General features: G+C 35.4%; 1 protein-coding gene across 10 annotated transcripts in view; it reads left to right on the top strand.

The window, feature by feature from the left end:
• The window catches only part of ZNF385B (zinc finger protein 385B), a 165572-nt gene that overhangs the window by 127529 nt on the left and 22483 nt on the right, over nt 1–15560 (top strand). For all 10 annotated transcript variants that reach the window (XM_042041117.1, XM_042041116.1, XM_042041115.1 and 7 more), the window contains one exon: nt 12566–12728. In XM_042041117.1, the coding sequence (XP_041897051.1) occupies nt 12566–12728 (163 nt within the window). The remainder of the gene's footprint in view (nt 1–12565; nt 12729–15560) is intronic.

Genomic DNA, 15560 nt, shown 5'->3' with positions numbered 1-15560 from the left:
TATATCTAAGAAAATTATGACCTTTGAAAGTTTAAGAATGTGTATTTGTTCTTGGAGACTACTTAATAATGTCATTACATTAATAAAAGTAAACCCAAATTCCCAGATTTTTGGTTTTATCTTGAGGGCAAGAATAGATCCCTAAGTGATACGTTAATATTATATATTTTTCTGTCATAATTTTGGTCTCAGAAATAGATGGCAGGCACCCCCTCAAAGCCTCTGACTATTTTGTGCTCCTTGAGATTTGCAGTAAAGCACCTATACCCATTACCCTGGTTTTCTCTGCCTCTAAAACTGCACTTTGAAAAATGTCTCATAAAGTGTTTTCCCCAGTATGGCTTTCGTGTCTAGGCTGGTAAGGATTTTGAAGCAGTGCCATCTTAGCTTCAATTTGATTTCTAAATCTGTCATCATTTGACAAGCTTATTAAACTTCCTTTGAAGTGGCAATATCTGCTTAGTTAACTGATCTCAAAAGTCATTATTTTAAATTTAGTTTGCTTGTCTTTCTACTTTAAGGTTAAGATTTAAGGGGAAAAAAAAAAATCTTTATGCTCTGATCCTTGATCCAGGTATCTACTTTTACTGATCAAATCAAGGAACCAATAACATTTCTTAAAATTTCCTTTGGCTTCATGGATCCTGCTTCTGAGCTGGATCTTACTCCATCACCAGTGAGGCAGCTCAGGCTGTCCTTACTCTTCTGTCTCCTCTTGAGGTCGGGGTCCCTCTGATCCTGTCCCCAGAGGAGTCACTCACTTTGTCTGTGCTGACATTCAGGTGGACAAACAGCACTTCAGGCAGACAAATTGAATCACAATTGAGTGGCTTGAAACAAATAAACAAAAAAAAAGCTGAAATGTTTATCATTTTGTACACCTGTCAACCAAGCAATTTTTCCTTGACTTACAAAGTAGAACAAAATGCATATCATATTCTGCTTTAAATAGTGGCATCACAAAAAGCATGGCCAATTATAGTCATGCTGCTTCTTCTGGGCCAGATGTATTCAATAGGGTGGTGTGCTCTTCCCTCCTAAATTTAGTGAATATATTCGGTTGTAGTTACTAGAAAATATCATCATCCTTTTGTGATGAATGGTTGTAAGAAAGGATGAAGCACCATGGCTGTGATATTTTACATGCTGAAATGCAGCACCTTACTTTCTACAGCAGTTTAGTTTACCAGGACATTCACAAACAACATAGAAATTTGATTTTGGAAAGTGCTAAGGTTCTAGCAGTGTAACGAATACCAGAAGATACTCAGATATAAATCGAAGTTTCACAAATATTTCATAACCTCAACACCTATGAATATTTGGAGAATGAGTCTTCATTTTAAAAGCTTTCTAGCCTTTCATTGGGTTATTCAGCTTCTCCTGAGAAGCTGTACATAAGGTTTTAAATCTCTTCTTCAGGTTCAGTCATTTGACGTTAAGAATTATTTATTTGAGCATGTGTCGCATCTTTTTTTCTGAGAGTGAGATCTTTTTTATTTGGATGTTGTTCTTGCCTATCCAAATAGACACCCCTCCCCCCCCCCCCCATAATCTGCATTGTTATAGTTTCACTGAGGAAATGCTAGAGGAGTTTCAACCAAGCTCTGCAAACTCACAGTTCTTTCTTAGCTTGTTGAAGCTCCTGCGCAGAAATAAAAATCTGGACTCTGCATATGTTTTTCTTTTTGGTCCCTTTGGACCAAAAATAATGTGAAATTATGCTCAGGGCGTGGAATAATCTTTACAATCCATCCTTTGTTTGCTGACTGGGGAAGAAGGGAGTCAGGTATGTGTGAACCTTGTAACTGCTGAATCTTTCAGAGAATCAGTTCCACCATGTGACATGCTTTTGAGTAGCAGCAAACACTTCTAATCTTCATTAAAACTTCAGTGTAGCACATTGCAGAATGTGCAACTTTACACTTGCAATTTCTTCTAGCTCTACAAGGCTGACATATTTGTTGTTGATAGGCATTTTATTCCCTTGAACTATCTCTGACCTAAATTATGCAATTAAATGAAGTAAAAATGGCAAAACGAAACTATTAATTGTCTTTTTGGGTTTTTGTTTTTATTTTCATTCTCCTAAATGAATTTCACTTGCATGATGTTTGAGGATTCTGACCTCATTCTGGTGATGTTTTCTCAATTGCACAAGAAACATACAGGCAGTGGGTATTCATCTATGAGAAGAAAATTGGTTTCCTTGCCTGCAATCTTTTCCTTGTGCTGTGGACACTCACTGGTCTGAATCAATAAACCAAAAAAAAAAAAAAAAAAAGTCAGACTAGTCAATTTATAGTTGTCAAACCTCCTACTAAATTAATACAGTGAATTGCAAAGGTTTGGGGTTTCTTTTGCTTGTAAGTCTGCAGGTTTAGCTTTGGTGAGCGTATTCTGGCAGGGATTTAGAGGCAAGGATCTGCAGCTACCTGCAGGAAAAGAAAGATCAGGGATGGGAGGAAATTTTAAATTTTAAATATTTAAAAATAGGTTGTCTTGAATGTGGGAGTAAACATATGTTGAAGTGATGGATCTGTATTTTCAAAAATAAAGTTCCTAGAATGATTTTTCTTCTGCCATATTATAATTTGAACAATATTTTCTAACTGAACTCTTCAAGATCTCCCAGTCTTCAGTTTTTAACGTACAACATGAAGAAAACCTCTGTGTACAGATTCAGAATTTTGTCTAGTCTTAACCTGATATGTCCTCTTCTAAAAAAAGAAATTACAGGGTTTGACTCATACTTACAGACATTCACCATCATACTCTGTCTGTCTCTTTCTAATATTTTTAGCTGCATTTTGTTCAGATTGGAGGTTGTCTATTTCTGCTAATAAATTCTGATACAACTGGTTTGAACACCCCTTCCAAACTCTGTCAACTCCAGAAAAAAACTGTAGTACAGAAGAGGTGATCCAAAGTCTTGCAAAACAGAAAAATAAAATGTCATCTCTGAAGTAAGAGCAAACTAAAGTTGTCTTAATAGCCTGAACTTTGAGTTCCAGCAAGAGTATCTGAAGTAGATCATGCAAAAAATGTTGTTGAAGCAACCTCAGTTATCACTGCTATAAGGCTGATACTACTTTTACAGATAAAATTCCCCTGAAGGACTTCAGAGTGGAATTAGGTGCCTAAATCTAAGTGTCGTGCTGTTTGAATATCTGAGGTGTCTGGGACATCCCCAGCAGGCTGATTAACTGACAAAGGACACCTGAGGACATGCCAAATTACATGGGATGCCTGCCTCTGGAACTGAACCCCCACTCATTCAGTTTGCCTTCTGGTTTACTTTTATTTCCTTTTCTTTCCGTTTTTTTTCTTTTTCTTTTATTTTGAAGAGAGGAGAGAGAGAAGCAGGATTCAGTGAGGAGGAAAAGCATAAAAATATAGGACTAGAGAAAGGGCAAAAAAAATGTGAGGAGGGAATAGAGGAAAGGGCTCTTTCCTAAACTGGTTTTTAATGGTAGTAGATACCAGGAGCCAAGTGCAGTTGATTTAGGATAGAAATCTCAATTTTAAGAAGGATAGTGTTATGAGGATTGATAGTTAATGAGGTTGATTAAACAGTATGCTTGATGAGATACTTACTCTAGTCTGCATAAACTTTATTCTGTTATGCAGAGGAACATACTCTTTCTAAAAATAGTTTAAAAAAGAAAAAAAGCAACGTTAGCCATTAACACTTGCAGTTGGATGTGCTTCAGTGTTTTGGAATAAACACAGGTGTTTACATCTTTGTATCAAATTATCTGTAAATATGTTACTTTTTAATTTCTTCATGGTGATGACACAGCATGTGCTCCAGTGCAGCAGTGACTAATGTGTCAATGAAGTTCAAGCTACAAGTCTTATGTTATGATCCAGCTCAGAAAAAATGAAAAATACTCAGTCATACTTACTACCATGAGAGACTTAGGCAGTAGAAGAGGAAGAATTCTCTCCATGGAACAGATTGTGATAGTGAGTCAGATTTTACAGTAACTTGAAGGCCACCAGAGCAAGGGGAGTAACTGTATTCCACAAGAGGAAGCAAGATATGCTGTGAAAGATCTAGCTTAACCTTTGAAAAAATACTTTCTTCTTCCTTTTAAGAATTCTGGGATTAATTACATACTTTTGGATGGGGATATTAATTATATATACTACAGACATTCTTGCAAAAACAAAAATCATCTTGAGTGAGTGTCCTGGTTCTGCCCAGGAGAGGGCTAATGTTTTGCAGTAGCTGGGAGGGGCATGACCATGGGGTTTGTTCTAGACAATCCCCCATGACCAGGGGATTGTTCTAGACCACCTCACATCGTTGCTAGGAGTGGGCAAAAGGGACTCTCTTTAAGAAGGGGTTCCTTCCACTCACATGAATGTGGCGGATGGAGCAGACCTGTATTATTTATTGGTGGGAACTTCTTTTTTTAATACCTTTTGTTTTTAATATTGTTGCTCTTACTGCTCATCTTCTTATCTCATTGCTGCTTCCATTAAATTGTTCTTATTGTTCTTATCTCAACCCATGATCTTTTCCTTTTGTTCCTCCATTTGGAGGGGGGAAGGGAAGTGACACACGGTTTTAGCTGGAGTCTCCATCCCCTGGAGGTATTTAAAAGATGTGTAGGGACATGTTTTAGTGGTGAACATGGCAGTGCTGAATTAACGTTTGAACTTGTTCTTAAAGGTTCTTTCCAACCCAGATGATTCTGTGATGCTCCACAGAGTTTTAGGAGCTTAGGCACTATACAATAATGTCAGTACTAATCCAATCCCTTTTTCCAGCAGCCAGACTTCTCTATAGTCCAAACTTGCAAATACATGATGCCAGCACTCCACATGCATTATTGTTCTGATTTTTGTTTGGTGGTGTTCTTTTTGTAAACAGATTTTATCATCTGTTGATCACGCCTAAAATAAGTGTCTGCTTCCGTTTGCACATTTTCTGTTTCTTATAGAAATGTCTTTGGTTGTGGTACAGCCTGGTAGGCACCATCTTGTTCATAGGGTATAATTGGATTGAAAATAAACTTGGGTTTGCACAGTGTGCTGCTGTGTGGGTAATGACAGCAAGTTACCTCAAAAACCAGGAGGTGACTTCAAAAATCAGGAGGAAACACCTTGTAGGCAGATCAGAAAAGCAGATGTAAAAACCTGGCATTAAGAGACAATAAAGATCATCTTATTATTGAATGTATTTAAAGCTAATAAAAATGATGTGATGATAGTGCTCATCTTTTGAAAAAGCCAGAAGGAAAATTTTTGAAGTTTAGGCAAGTATTACCAAAAGTTGACTTTGCAAATTTAAATGAATTATTTATGCTGTCAAAGAGATAATAAACAAAATAATCAATAGCATCACATAAAAATCTACAGAACTGTCATTGTCTTTAGTCAAAGGTTTTACATTTTCCTTATAAATAAGATTATATTGATCCTCTGGGTATGAGGGGTAGTGAAGCGGATAGGAGGTAATTAAAAGCATAAATCTCAGGAACTTGTGAAGGTAATTCTCTGTTTTGTAGACAGAACTGACAAAATGATGAAAGTTGTTAGCTCCAACATGACAGAACTACCGCATGATTATAGGGTACAGGGCTATAACATGATGAAAGTTCTGTTCAAATAACAGCTATTTAACGGAGCTTTTAACTAAGTTTGCTAAGGTATTTAAAATATGAGTTGAATTCTTATGACATGGCTGATATTCACAGCTCCTTGGTTTTTCTGTGTTCTTTTCAATAATAACCTACCTTGCTATTCTGAGTAATTAGGTTTTAGAAATCTGTAAGGATGGAAATGAAAAACTAATGCATATCTTTGGTGTAAAAAATGTATGAACATGCCAGGTTTGCAGATTTCTTCAATTACATCTATTATTAATAGCAAATGAAATAAAACTCTATTTTTCAACACTACTTCCTAATTTATCATGTCATGTAATTTTTATTAGAGTTATGATTCTAGTCTAAATTCTTCATAATTTATATACTCAAATAAATACTCATACTCTTACAGAATGGTTCTAACAGGTAAACTATGCAATCAAACATTTGGTAGACATCTTACTATTAAGAAAGGGAGTTTTATCGTTTAAGATCTGCTGTGAATTAAAATAACAATATGTTATGGACATAAATACCTCTCTGCTCCTCCTGTTTGCACATTTAGTTTCCTTCTCTAACAGGAGCACTGCCATTGTAATCAACTTGGTGTATAAAAGTGGGCAGGAACACAGGTGTTGAGAGGTGTTCTTTCTACAATATTAAGTTCTGACTATATTTAGGATATGTTAATTTATTTTTTTTTTTTAGCTTGAATTTATGTAAAAATTTTTTGTGCTATGCAGGAAAATATTCATCTTTATTGCTACTCCATAACAGAAGTTTTCACAATTATTATATATCTGTTCAGTCTTTCAGCTGTTCATTTTCTGTGGTTGAACTGTTACTGGCAGAAGCTTTTGTGGTATTTTCAACAAAATATTTTTCATCAGAGATTACCAGTTGTATTGACACCAAATGAACACAGGATTTGAGATAGAACATAGAATCACTGAGGGTGATAAAGACCTCTAAGATAATCAAATCCAGCCATCACCGTGTTCACCACTAAACCATATCCCCAAGTGCCACACCCAGATGGCTTTTGAACAGTTTCAGGGATAGTGATTCCACCACTTAATCAGGCAGCCTGTTAGAGCTAGAATTGCTGAATTTGCCCTCCAGGGTGGAATTCCTGCTTTATGAAGGTGCAGTAGCAAGTGAGAAGAAATAGGAGTTGTGAGCCACCATGTTCAGTTCCATTTAGTTGTGGCACTCGCCTAACATTGTGCAGCTCAAAATTTGAACCTACATTTCCCATGTGGATGCGTCAGAGTCTCCCTTTATTTCTGCATTTCTCCTTCTTTCTGCCCATGCAGATCTATGTACATTTAATTGTATATGTTAATTGCCAGACTGGATAATGTGGTAGCAGATTCAAGCATTCATCTTGAAGGGTTGATGGTATACAGTTGTCTTATTTCCATGAAGACCTAATGAAGGGCTACTTCAGCTGATCTTGAATAAACCTGTAAAATATCTTGATCTCACACACATACGCACTGAACCTTGAGACTTACTCAAGCCTTTCATCAGGTTAATGTGTCTTTGCGTAGCAATAAATTCAGTTAATTAGTCGTTCACATAGCAAGTAGATTCTAAAATGCTGTCACTTGTCAGCTGTCAAAATGAATCCTGTGGATTCCAAAAACACTGTCAGTCACTGCTCCTGATGGGGAATATCTGTTATCTTTTGTACTGCAGTCTTGCCTGTAGTTCAAAGTTTTCTTAAAGGTAATACTGCTGTCAGTGAATCCATATGATCTATGTGTTTCCTGGTTATCTAGATCTTTTGATACCTGCAGATTTATAAACACTTTTAACTTTCTACAAAGTAAAGCTACTGAGGTTGTTTTAAGCGCTACAATATGCTAATGACATTCACATTTGTTTTCAAAGGCATATTTACATATAGGAGATAATTTAAATCGTTGATGTTTCATTAAATGCAGTCTAGTATATAAGGCTTTTGTATATGTATTGTATGTAGTCTTACAGTTTAACATCCTAGTTAGATTTCAAACTTAATAATTTGTAGTTGAAAGTAGCAATTAAATGTAGATTTTAAATAAAATACCACATTTGGATCATTTTTAACAGCAGAAAAGCTATCCTTTCTTACAGCCAAGTCATTAATCCTTATAACATAGAGGCTTTCTTAAAATTAAACATTCATGAGGTTTGATTGGTTGGGGGTTTTTAATTGGTACTAGAAGACTGTGGATAGAACTAAGGTGTATAAATTTTAAGGTGTATAAATTAGAAAAATTATGGGAAAAAAATTGCATAATTATTTGTCTGTCAATTATATTCTTAATTATTTGCAACTTAATTTAAAATACAGCTATTCACTAAGCCATGGTCTTACAAATATGTAGATGTAGTTTTTAATTTCAAAAGATACACATCCCATTGATCAAAAAGTAATGCCAGACAAATGCATAAACACTTCTGTAGAATTTGGCCTGTCAGTACAAAGGTATTTTTTGCATTTTGATTCATAATGTCCCATTTATGGCAGCTTAAAGCTTCTCCTGTTCATTAAACCTACTAGCCAGTACCTGGTGACTTTCCATGCTGTCTAATAAGTAGGCAGGTTCTTTTTTAAAGTATTGCAATGGATAAATATCATGCTAATAGGCCACAGTCAGTTTTCGATTCAGTTGAAAATCAGACTTTCCTTTCAGTTAAGGAGTTCTTTCATAGAAATACTTTCTTATACCCCTTTCTCAAAACTGTCCGCCTTAACCTAGTATGCATTTAATTTAAAAATTGTAATAATGATAATTCAATGGCGACATTTAATATCGACTGTGTAAGAAATAGATGAAACTTAATCTTTTTGAAATGAAAAATAAATATTTAAACAATATTGAATTGTGGCACAGATAAATTATTTTACTGTAGAATGAATTAATCCCGACAGTAAATGCAGCTTTATACACTGGAATAAAGTATTTTGCAATTAAAATCATTATAGTACATGAGTATAAAAAGATATTCTGAGGTAACAGATTTTCATTTTGGTTTTTCCTAATTTTTTTATTTTCTCAAATATTGTTTTGCTGACACAGAATTTGCATGAATTATTTGTACTTAAAGATGATCAAAAAGTACCCTCAGTATCCATTTAAAATATTGTATCCCTAAGATATTTACTCTTGAGATAATTTTGTATTTTATTGAGGGTTTATATTAAAATTGGTAAAGTATCTTCCTTTTATGCACATGACTTTTGAACCCTATGTGTACACAACTTCCTCTGGATTACCAGAGCAAATGAAAATAAATTTTCAGCTCCCTGCCTTAACTAAAAATGACAATTTTACGTACTATGGCTTATTTCAAAGATAAGTTTAGTATTTCAATGATATTGTCTACAAAGCTCGTAACCTCTGCTCTACTGCTGTATTTGTGTCATAAGCAAGTTTTAAGTGAGACTTGGAACAAATATGTTTGTCTTTAATATGGTGCTTTTGCAAATATTTTATAAAATTAGAGTTATTAATGATCAGGAAATTAATAATCACAGTAATTCCTATCAGTAATAATCAGAACTTGAGTTCCAATTTCAGATTGCTTCAGCTGCCCTTCTCTCTTTTGCTTGCTGTGACTCCAGAAAACTCCAAGGGTTTATGTAACATGGTGATACAGCATTTCAGTTACCAAAAGGCAGCTGAATCAAATGATTTATCCCACAGTGGATAAAAAACAAACTCTGAACTTCGAGCGTATCTGAAAGGACTAGAAAGTAGTGCTTATGTGGTTAGGGAACATTTCTTCAATACTTTAATACTCCTCTAACTTCATGCTTGGAAAGAGTATCTGCGTTTCTATTCACAGAACAGAGATGAGTTGAAAAAGCCTAAAACCCAAAGGTTTGACAATATCCAGCCCCTGGAATTGAAACTTGACAAAATCGTTACAGAAATAAACTGTATGTACTTAACTGACAAAGTGAGGCACTGAAACAATTTTTTAAAGGTAGATTTTGCATCCCCTAACTACTTTAAAATCAAACCTGGAGAATTTCCCCCCCATTCAAAGGAATGTGGTCTGGTTTGAATAGTATTGAGGAAGGCTGGCATTTCCAAAAACCCTACTTAGATTGGTCATAGCAATGCTTTTTGGCCTTATAATGTAAAACTATGAATTTCATAGATTATAATAATTAGAAAACTTAAAAATTAGTCAATTCACCATGTTTCCATGAAGCTTCGCTTGTTGTTATGGAAATCTTAATTTTAATTCTGCCTGGGCTTGTTTGTTCTCAACAGGTCTCATGTACACTATATGAGGATTGAATGAAGGGAATCAAAGACTGTAGTAGGTTATTACTGATATTGCAGGCATTATTATTGCAAATATCAGCAGAAAGGCTTATTATCAAGGAATTGACTTACTAAGTCTTTCTCTTGAGTGCATTTATGTCTCTTATGTCATAGCTTTGGCCTCAGGCAGCATATGATCCTACCAACAGCACACATATGCGCAGAGCATAGAGTTCAAATATTTAAAGGGACATCATCAACTTGAGGATGCTCGAGTGGAAAATCTTGTACTTGCTATTATTTAAAGTTAAAAGTATTGGAATGGAAAGGGTATATATTCACCCCAATTCTTAGCTCCACTTTTTGTACACTGTAACATGTGAATAGTTTATTGAATTTTGTTGGTGGAAAATACCCCTTCTAGTGCATCATGTCACAACTGCAAAGCTTAAGAGAAATGGATAAAACCCAGCAAAGGTGGAGGGAGACAGGGAAAGACTCCTGTGCCTCATAAGGCACATTGGCTTAACAGGGCACAAACAGGACTGTGCTCCTCTGCCCATATTCAGAACTGAAGAGATCCAACCCAGAAGTTGACAAGTGTCCCTTTAAGTAGTGCACATAGTACTAGTGGTATAGCTGGTTAGTTGTTTTTTTATAGTCCTTAAATTGTGTTTGTATGCGTGTTAATATTTCAAAGGTTTTAAAATCAAGAAATATTTTAATAGCAATTGATGAGTAAACTCTTCACTGTTTTTATAATAAAGTTTTTTAAAAATACCTCACTTTCAGAGGAATTCAAAATAAAACTAATCTAGCAGCCTTTCTTACTGAATGCTTGCTTACTGAAATCTCCTGTGAAAGGAAAGGTGCACCCACAAGGACGTACACTGTCCTTCTGAAGTGGAAAGCACTGTGTTTCACAAGGTGTATAATCATTTAAGAAGTTCTGGTGTATAAGAACTTCACTCCTCTGTTTTAGCAACAGTTCTCCATCAGTTTAACAGTGCCAATAACTTGTGTGAGGACTCCAACATGCTGTCTGTTCTTTTGCCCGCTCCAGCTGTTTCTACTCTTCACTTCTACTCTGTCATATGATAAAGCTGTTATTACATGCTGTCCCAAGGTGACTGTATTGTAATGCCCATTTCTGCTGATCTTAAAAGAGTTTTCCTCCTTATGGCAGCACTCTTTATGGAGTTCAAGCATCTTAGATATTATAGTTGCTCTCTGTAGAAAGCATGTGACTTGTTTCATGGCTCGCTTCATTTAACAGTGAACTAAATAAAATAGTTGATAATTGATTGACAAGAGAGAATGAATGTGGTTTTGCATGAACAGAGTGAAAGTTTACTTGCACTGATGTTTTATATGCCAGGTTCCAAGATGTGCTTACAAGAAGCATGCTTTCTCTGAGTGTTTTAAATTGAAGTAAACAACAATATTAACTTCTGTGGTTAATATGTAACCTTCAATAGAGGCACCTAGTGGTATAATGTTTATAGTGAAATAATGTTTTAAAACTGTGTTTGGAAATATTAATAATGCAAAGCTATTGCTGAATAGTACAGTCTAATGAAAAAAACCTGGTTTGGATGGGACTTTTTTCTTGGCCATTATTTGGTAAATTAATTCATTAAGAAGTCAATAAAAACACTTAAATTCATTAGCTGAAATTTCCAAGCTTTGAAGTTTTGTATTAAGTATGTAGTTCCTTAGTTTTGCTTCTAACAACGTGGCCTGATTTGTCAAGGCATCTGATTATATAGAGTCAGGAACAATGAAGGGGGCTCAATAGCACTGAAAAAAATGGGCAGATATTTATGTGTCTAGCTTTAGCTGTGCAACTTGAAAAACACTGACGTAGTTTCTGAAGATAGTTTTAAGACAGAGGTGAAATAAACATCTCAGTACATATTTCTACTGTTCTCTTTGGGCAGATTAGGAAGAGTATATTATATATAAACTCCAGCCAAAATAAATAATAATAATTTAAAAAAGCTTCTCTTCTCCCTGTTCTTCAGGTTCCAATTTTCTTAGTATTTGAAAAATAATATTCAAGGCAATTTATAAAGCAATCAAGACTGACAAGTATTTAGTTTTCTGTGTTGTACTTGGGTCTACTGAAGTTTACAGGTATGGTATTTCCTCATTTTAACCCTTCTTGCTTGATCTAATAGAAAAGTCATACTTTTTCAATTTTCAGTTGTTTCAGTTGCTGTTAGTGCGAAGGTGAAAGTATTTTATGGCATTTGTACTAGATCAAACAGAAGGAAAAACGGATTATTTAATCATGTTACAGCACGGTTCATCTTTCTAACTGCAAGCAATAAAGACTAAGGAATGCTACATGAAAATTGAGTAGCATTTTTCTGAATTGGATGTGTTTACATTTATATAGTCCTTTAAATCTTTAAGCACCATAGAAGTAAAGAATTACATTAGGAGTGACAGAGCTCTATGTAATCTCGAAGCCTGTTTTTCCAAGTTACTGAAAACATGCAATATTCATTAAAATCATGTCATTTGAGTATATAAGAACTTACATCCATGAAAACTGTTAGTATAAAGCTATTAAAAATTTTTAGGTGGAATAATATGGTGCCTACTATTGAAAGTGTCACTTTTCTGCCTTGTCATCCATTGTATTATATACAAGTGCAAAAAAAAGTGAGCCTGATTTGTTCTCCTTTGTAGAGCCAGGCCGAGGCCCACTACAAAGGAAGTAAACATGCCAAGAAGGTCAAAGCACTAGAGGCAACGAAAAGCAAACCCAAAGCTGGTTCTTCCAAGGACAGTGCAAAGGTTAACACGGGCTGCTCCACCACGCCAGTCACAGCCAACATCTCTGACAAATCAGGTCAATGGAAACTTTTTGTTCTATAGATCCTTTGCTTTCTCCTTTTTTTGTGTTTGTATGAGAGAATTTGGTTGCATGATAGTGATCCGTAACTTGTCTTTTCTAAACTGTTTGCTATGCTTTATTGTACAGAATTGATTTGGTTTGATACTCTCAAATTGCTTTTTCACATCTGTGAAAAAACTGGTGCCTCTGAATGCTAAAGTGTATTTTTCTTAAACCTATGAAATTTACTCTTAGAAAGTATGGATGTTCTTATGGCCATAGTGGATGGATGTGGTGAAGTATGAGGTTATGTATTTGGCTGAAGCACAGGAAACCTTTGTAAGAAATTTTTCCTTTCTGAATAAGACAGTGTTGCTCTAATTGGAAAACACACCTACAGAAATGTGAAGCCTTGTGGCCTGGGTATTTCCTGACTTTCACAGCTCATTAGTGCTTCAACATCACTTTTTTTTTTTTTTTTTTTTTACCCTTCAGATTAGTAATCTGAGGAAGATCAGCAACACTAATAGCAGTGAAGTTGCTTGAGTTTCTGCTCTGTCAGTATTGTATTACTGAATGAAACAGGAGACTTTATGAACTCGCTGACAGTGTTATTCAGGAGAAGGCCCCTACTGTGGACTACCCAACTGTCAGTCCAGTAGACTACTGCTGATAAATTTGCTTCTGCTAGGGAGCCATTTATTATCCTCTTCACCACAGCTGATCTTGACTCGGGTGCTGTGAGGTGAATAACACAGTTTTTTGACATGTGCATTAAAAATAACCAAAAAAAATATCCCAACTCAAAAAAGGTATTTGTGATTATTTGTCATCCTGCTCTTTTCACAGCAGCATCAAAACTATCTTTAGTCCTTAACAATGACAATGGATGCCAAATTTTGGGTTGATTTATCTAGAAAATCACATTTTGGTTTTGAGAGAGATGAGCTAAACCCAAGTAGCATCTTTAGGTAAACAAGCCCTGCTACTATAAAACCGTAGCAGTCTGCCATTGATCTAAATATAAAGTGGACTACTGAACAGGAAGAGATTTAAAATATTTGATAAATATTTTACTCTCTGAAATATCAAAAATAGCTTTATTTAAGATAGCTTACTGCCCCACATGTGCATGGTAAGAACTCATACAACTGCTGAAGTAGAGTATCAGTTAAGACTTTAGAGGATTTAACATGATAAGAATTCATCTGTGATAATGTAATTGTATAATGCCCTCCCTCTCCGATGCCAAAAGTTGAGGTCCAGATAACAAGTTTCATTATCTTGTACAAACTCCATCATCTCTTCCACAGGTCTGGAACTGTCTTGTGTTTCTTTTGCCAGACTATGAGGTCCGAATTAAATGAATTCTTTCCTTTCCTCTGCAGTGTATCTAAAATCTACATTCAGTTTTTGATAAAATAATACAACCAATCAAAAGGGAAACCTGCTCTTGATATTTTTTCTAATTGCCCTGTTTTGACAGGGTGTTGTTTTATGCTGTTAATTACTCTATACAAATTAGACAGATTACCATCTGTCTTTTGGATTATACCACTGCAACTGTTTGTACATTAAAAATAAATCCCAGTGACAATTTAGTTGAACACTTTCTTCCCATCAGGAGAACAGTGGAATTCTCTGTGGAGAGTAGGCTCCTCAGAGCCCCTTACTGCTGTACAGGAGACTGAGGATGGGATGTTTGGGAGGAAAAAACCCAAACTTGGAGAAAATTCTCTGTATTTGTAGGGAAAGCTGCTCACAGAGATGGTGAACATCTTGAAGATTGGGGGTTTTGCCAGACTTGGAACAAACCATAGTTTTGTTCAGCTAAAGTTTCCCTTACAGATACTATATCGATTCTTTACCTTATGTTTCGTTCCTTACCATAATGCTTATTGCAACTAAAGCAGTCATTAAGTTGCCATTGGGGATTTTTTTTTTTTTTTTTTTAATTTTTTTTGCTTTGGAGCAGATTAATTTACACAGTCTTTTTCTGAATCTTTTGACACAGCTCTCATTCTCTGAGAAATGCATTAGTACTATATATTAACTTTCTAGGAATGTTTTTATTTTCCTTAGATCTCCAATGCTAAGAATTTCAGTTTATGTTTGTATTTGTGGTCTTTTTTTCATCCTGATTTCCAGAGGAAATGAGACTTATGGTCATATCATCTATTCCTGTCTTTGTTATTTTCTGGCTGTGTCTTCACAATTTTGACTGTATTGCCTACTGTCCAAAAATAAAAAAAAAAAAAGAGAGATTAAGAGATTTTAATCCTATAAATTAGTCCTATGAATCCTATAAATTTGATGAAAATTGGCACCTATGTAGATGAGAAGTCCTAACTTATGGTCCATCCTGAAAGATGCTGCCATATGATCTCTGTTTTGCTTGACCTGCTGACTGACCAGGGACTCTGCCTTCAGGATGGGGAATCTGAAAGTGTGTATGTGTGTTGTAGGTCTGAAAAAATTGCATTAGATGCACATAAACTAAATGAAATCAAGGAAGAGAATTAAACTCCACCACTTGGGAAGCTGCTGTTCAGCCATTGTACTTTGGAGAGTTCCTGAGAAACGTTCATCAAGCAGTAAATAATTTCTGGTGTCCTTTTCTTCTGTATGGGAGAGTAGAAAGAGAAGCTATACAGAGAAGGCAGTTTTAAGGTCTTGTGATCTTTTGTTACCTGCTCTACTTCCATGGGTATTAGTGCAGAAAGGGTAGGGAGCATTACAGTAAACTGATAAACTGCAGTTATTCTCTTACGTAGATCTGCTAATAAAGAGACAGAACAGGCATGAGTAGCACCCTTTCTGATGTACTGTCATTTTGAATGAGATAAT

This window comes from Corvus kubaryi, unplaced genomic scaffold, assembly GCF_017639235.1.
Source record: "Corvus kubaryi isolate FWS band 111438036 unplaced genomic scaffold, C.kubaryi_AGA036_p1.0 37396, whole genome shotgun sequence".
Lineage (NCBI taxonomy): Eukaryota > Metazoa > Chordata > Aves > Passeriformes > Corvidae > Corvus > Corvus kubaryi.
Note: the sequence above shows the minus strand (reverse complement) of the source record. Positions and strands in the feature narration are given on the sequence as shown.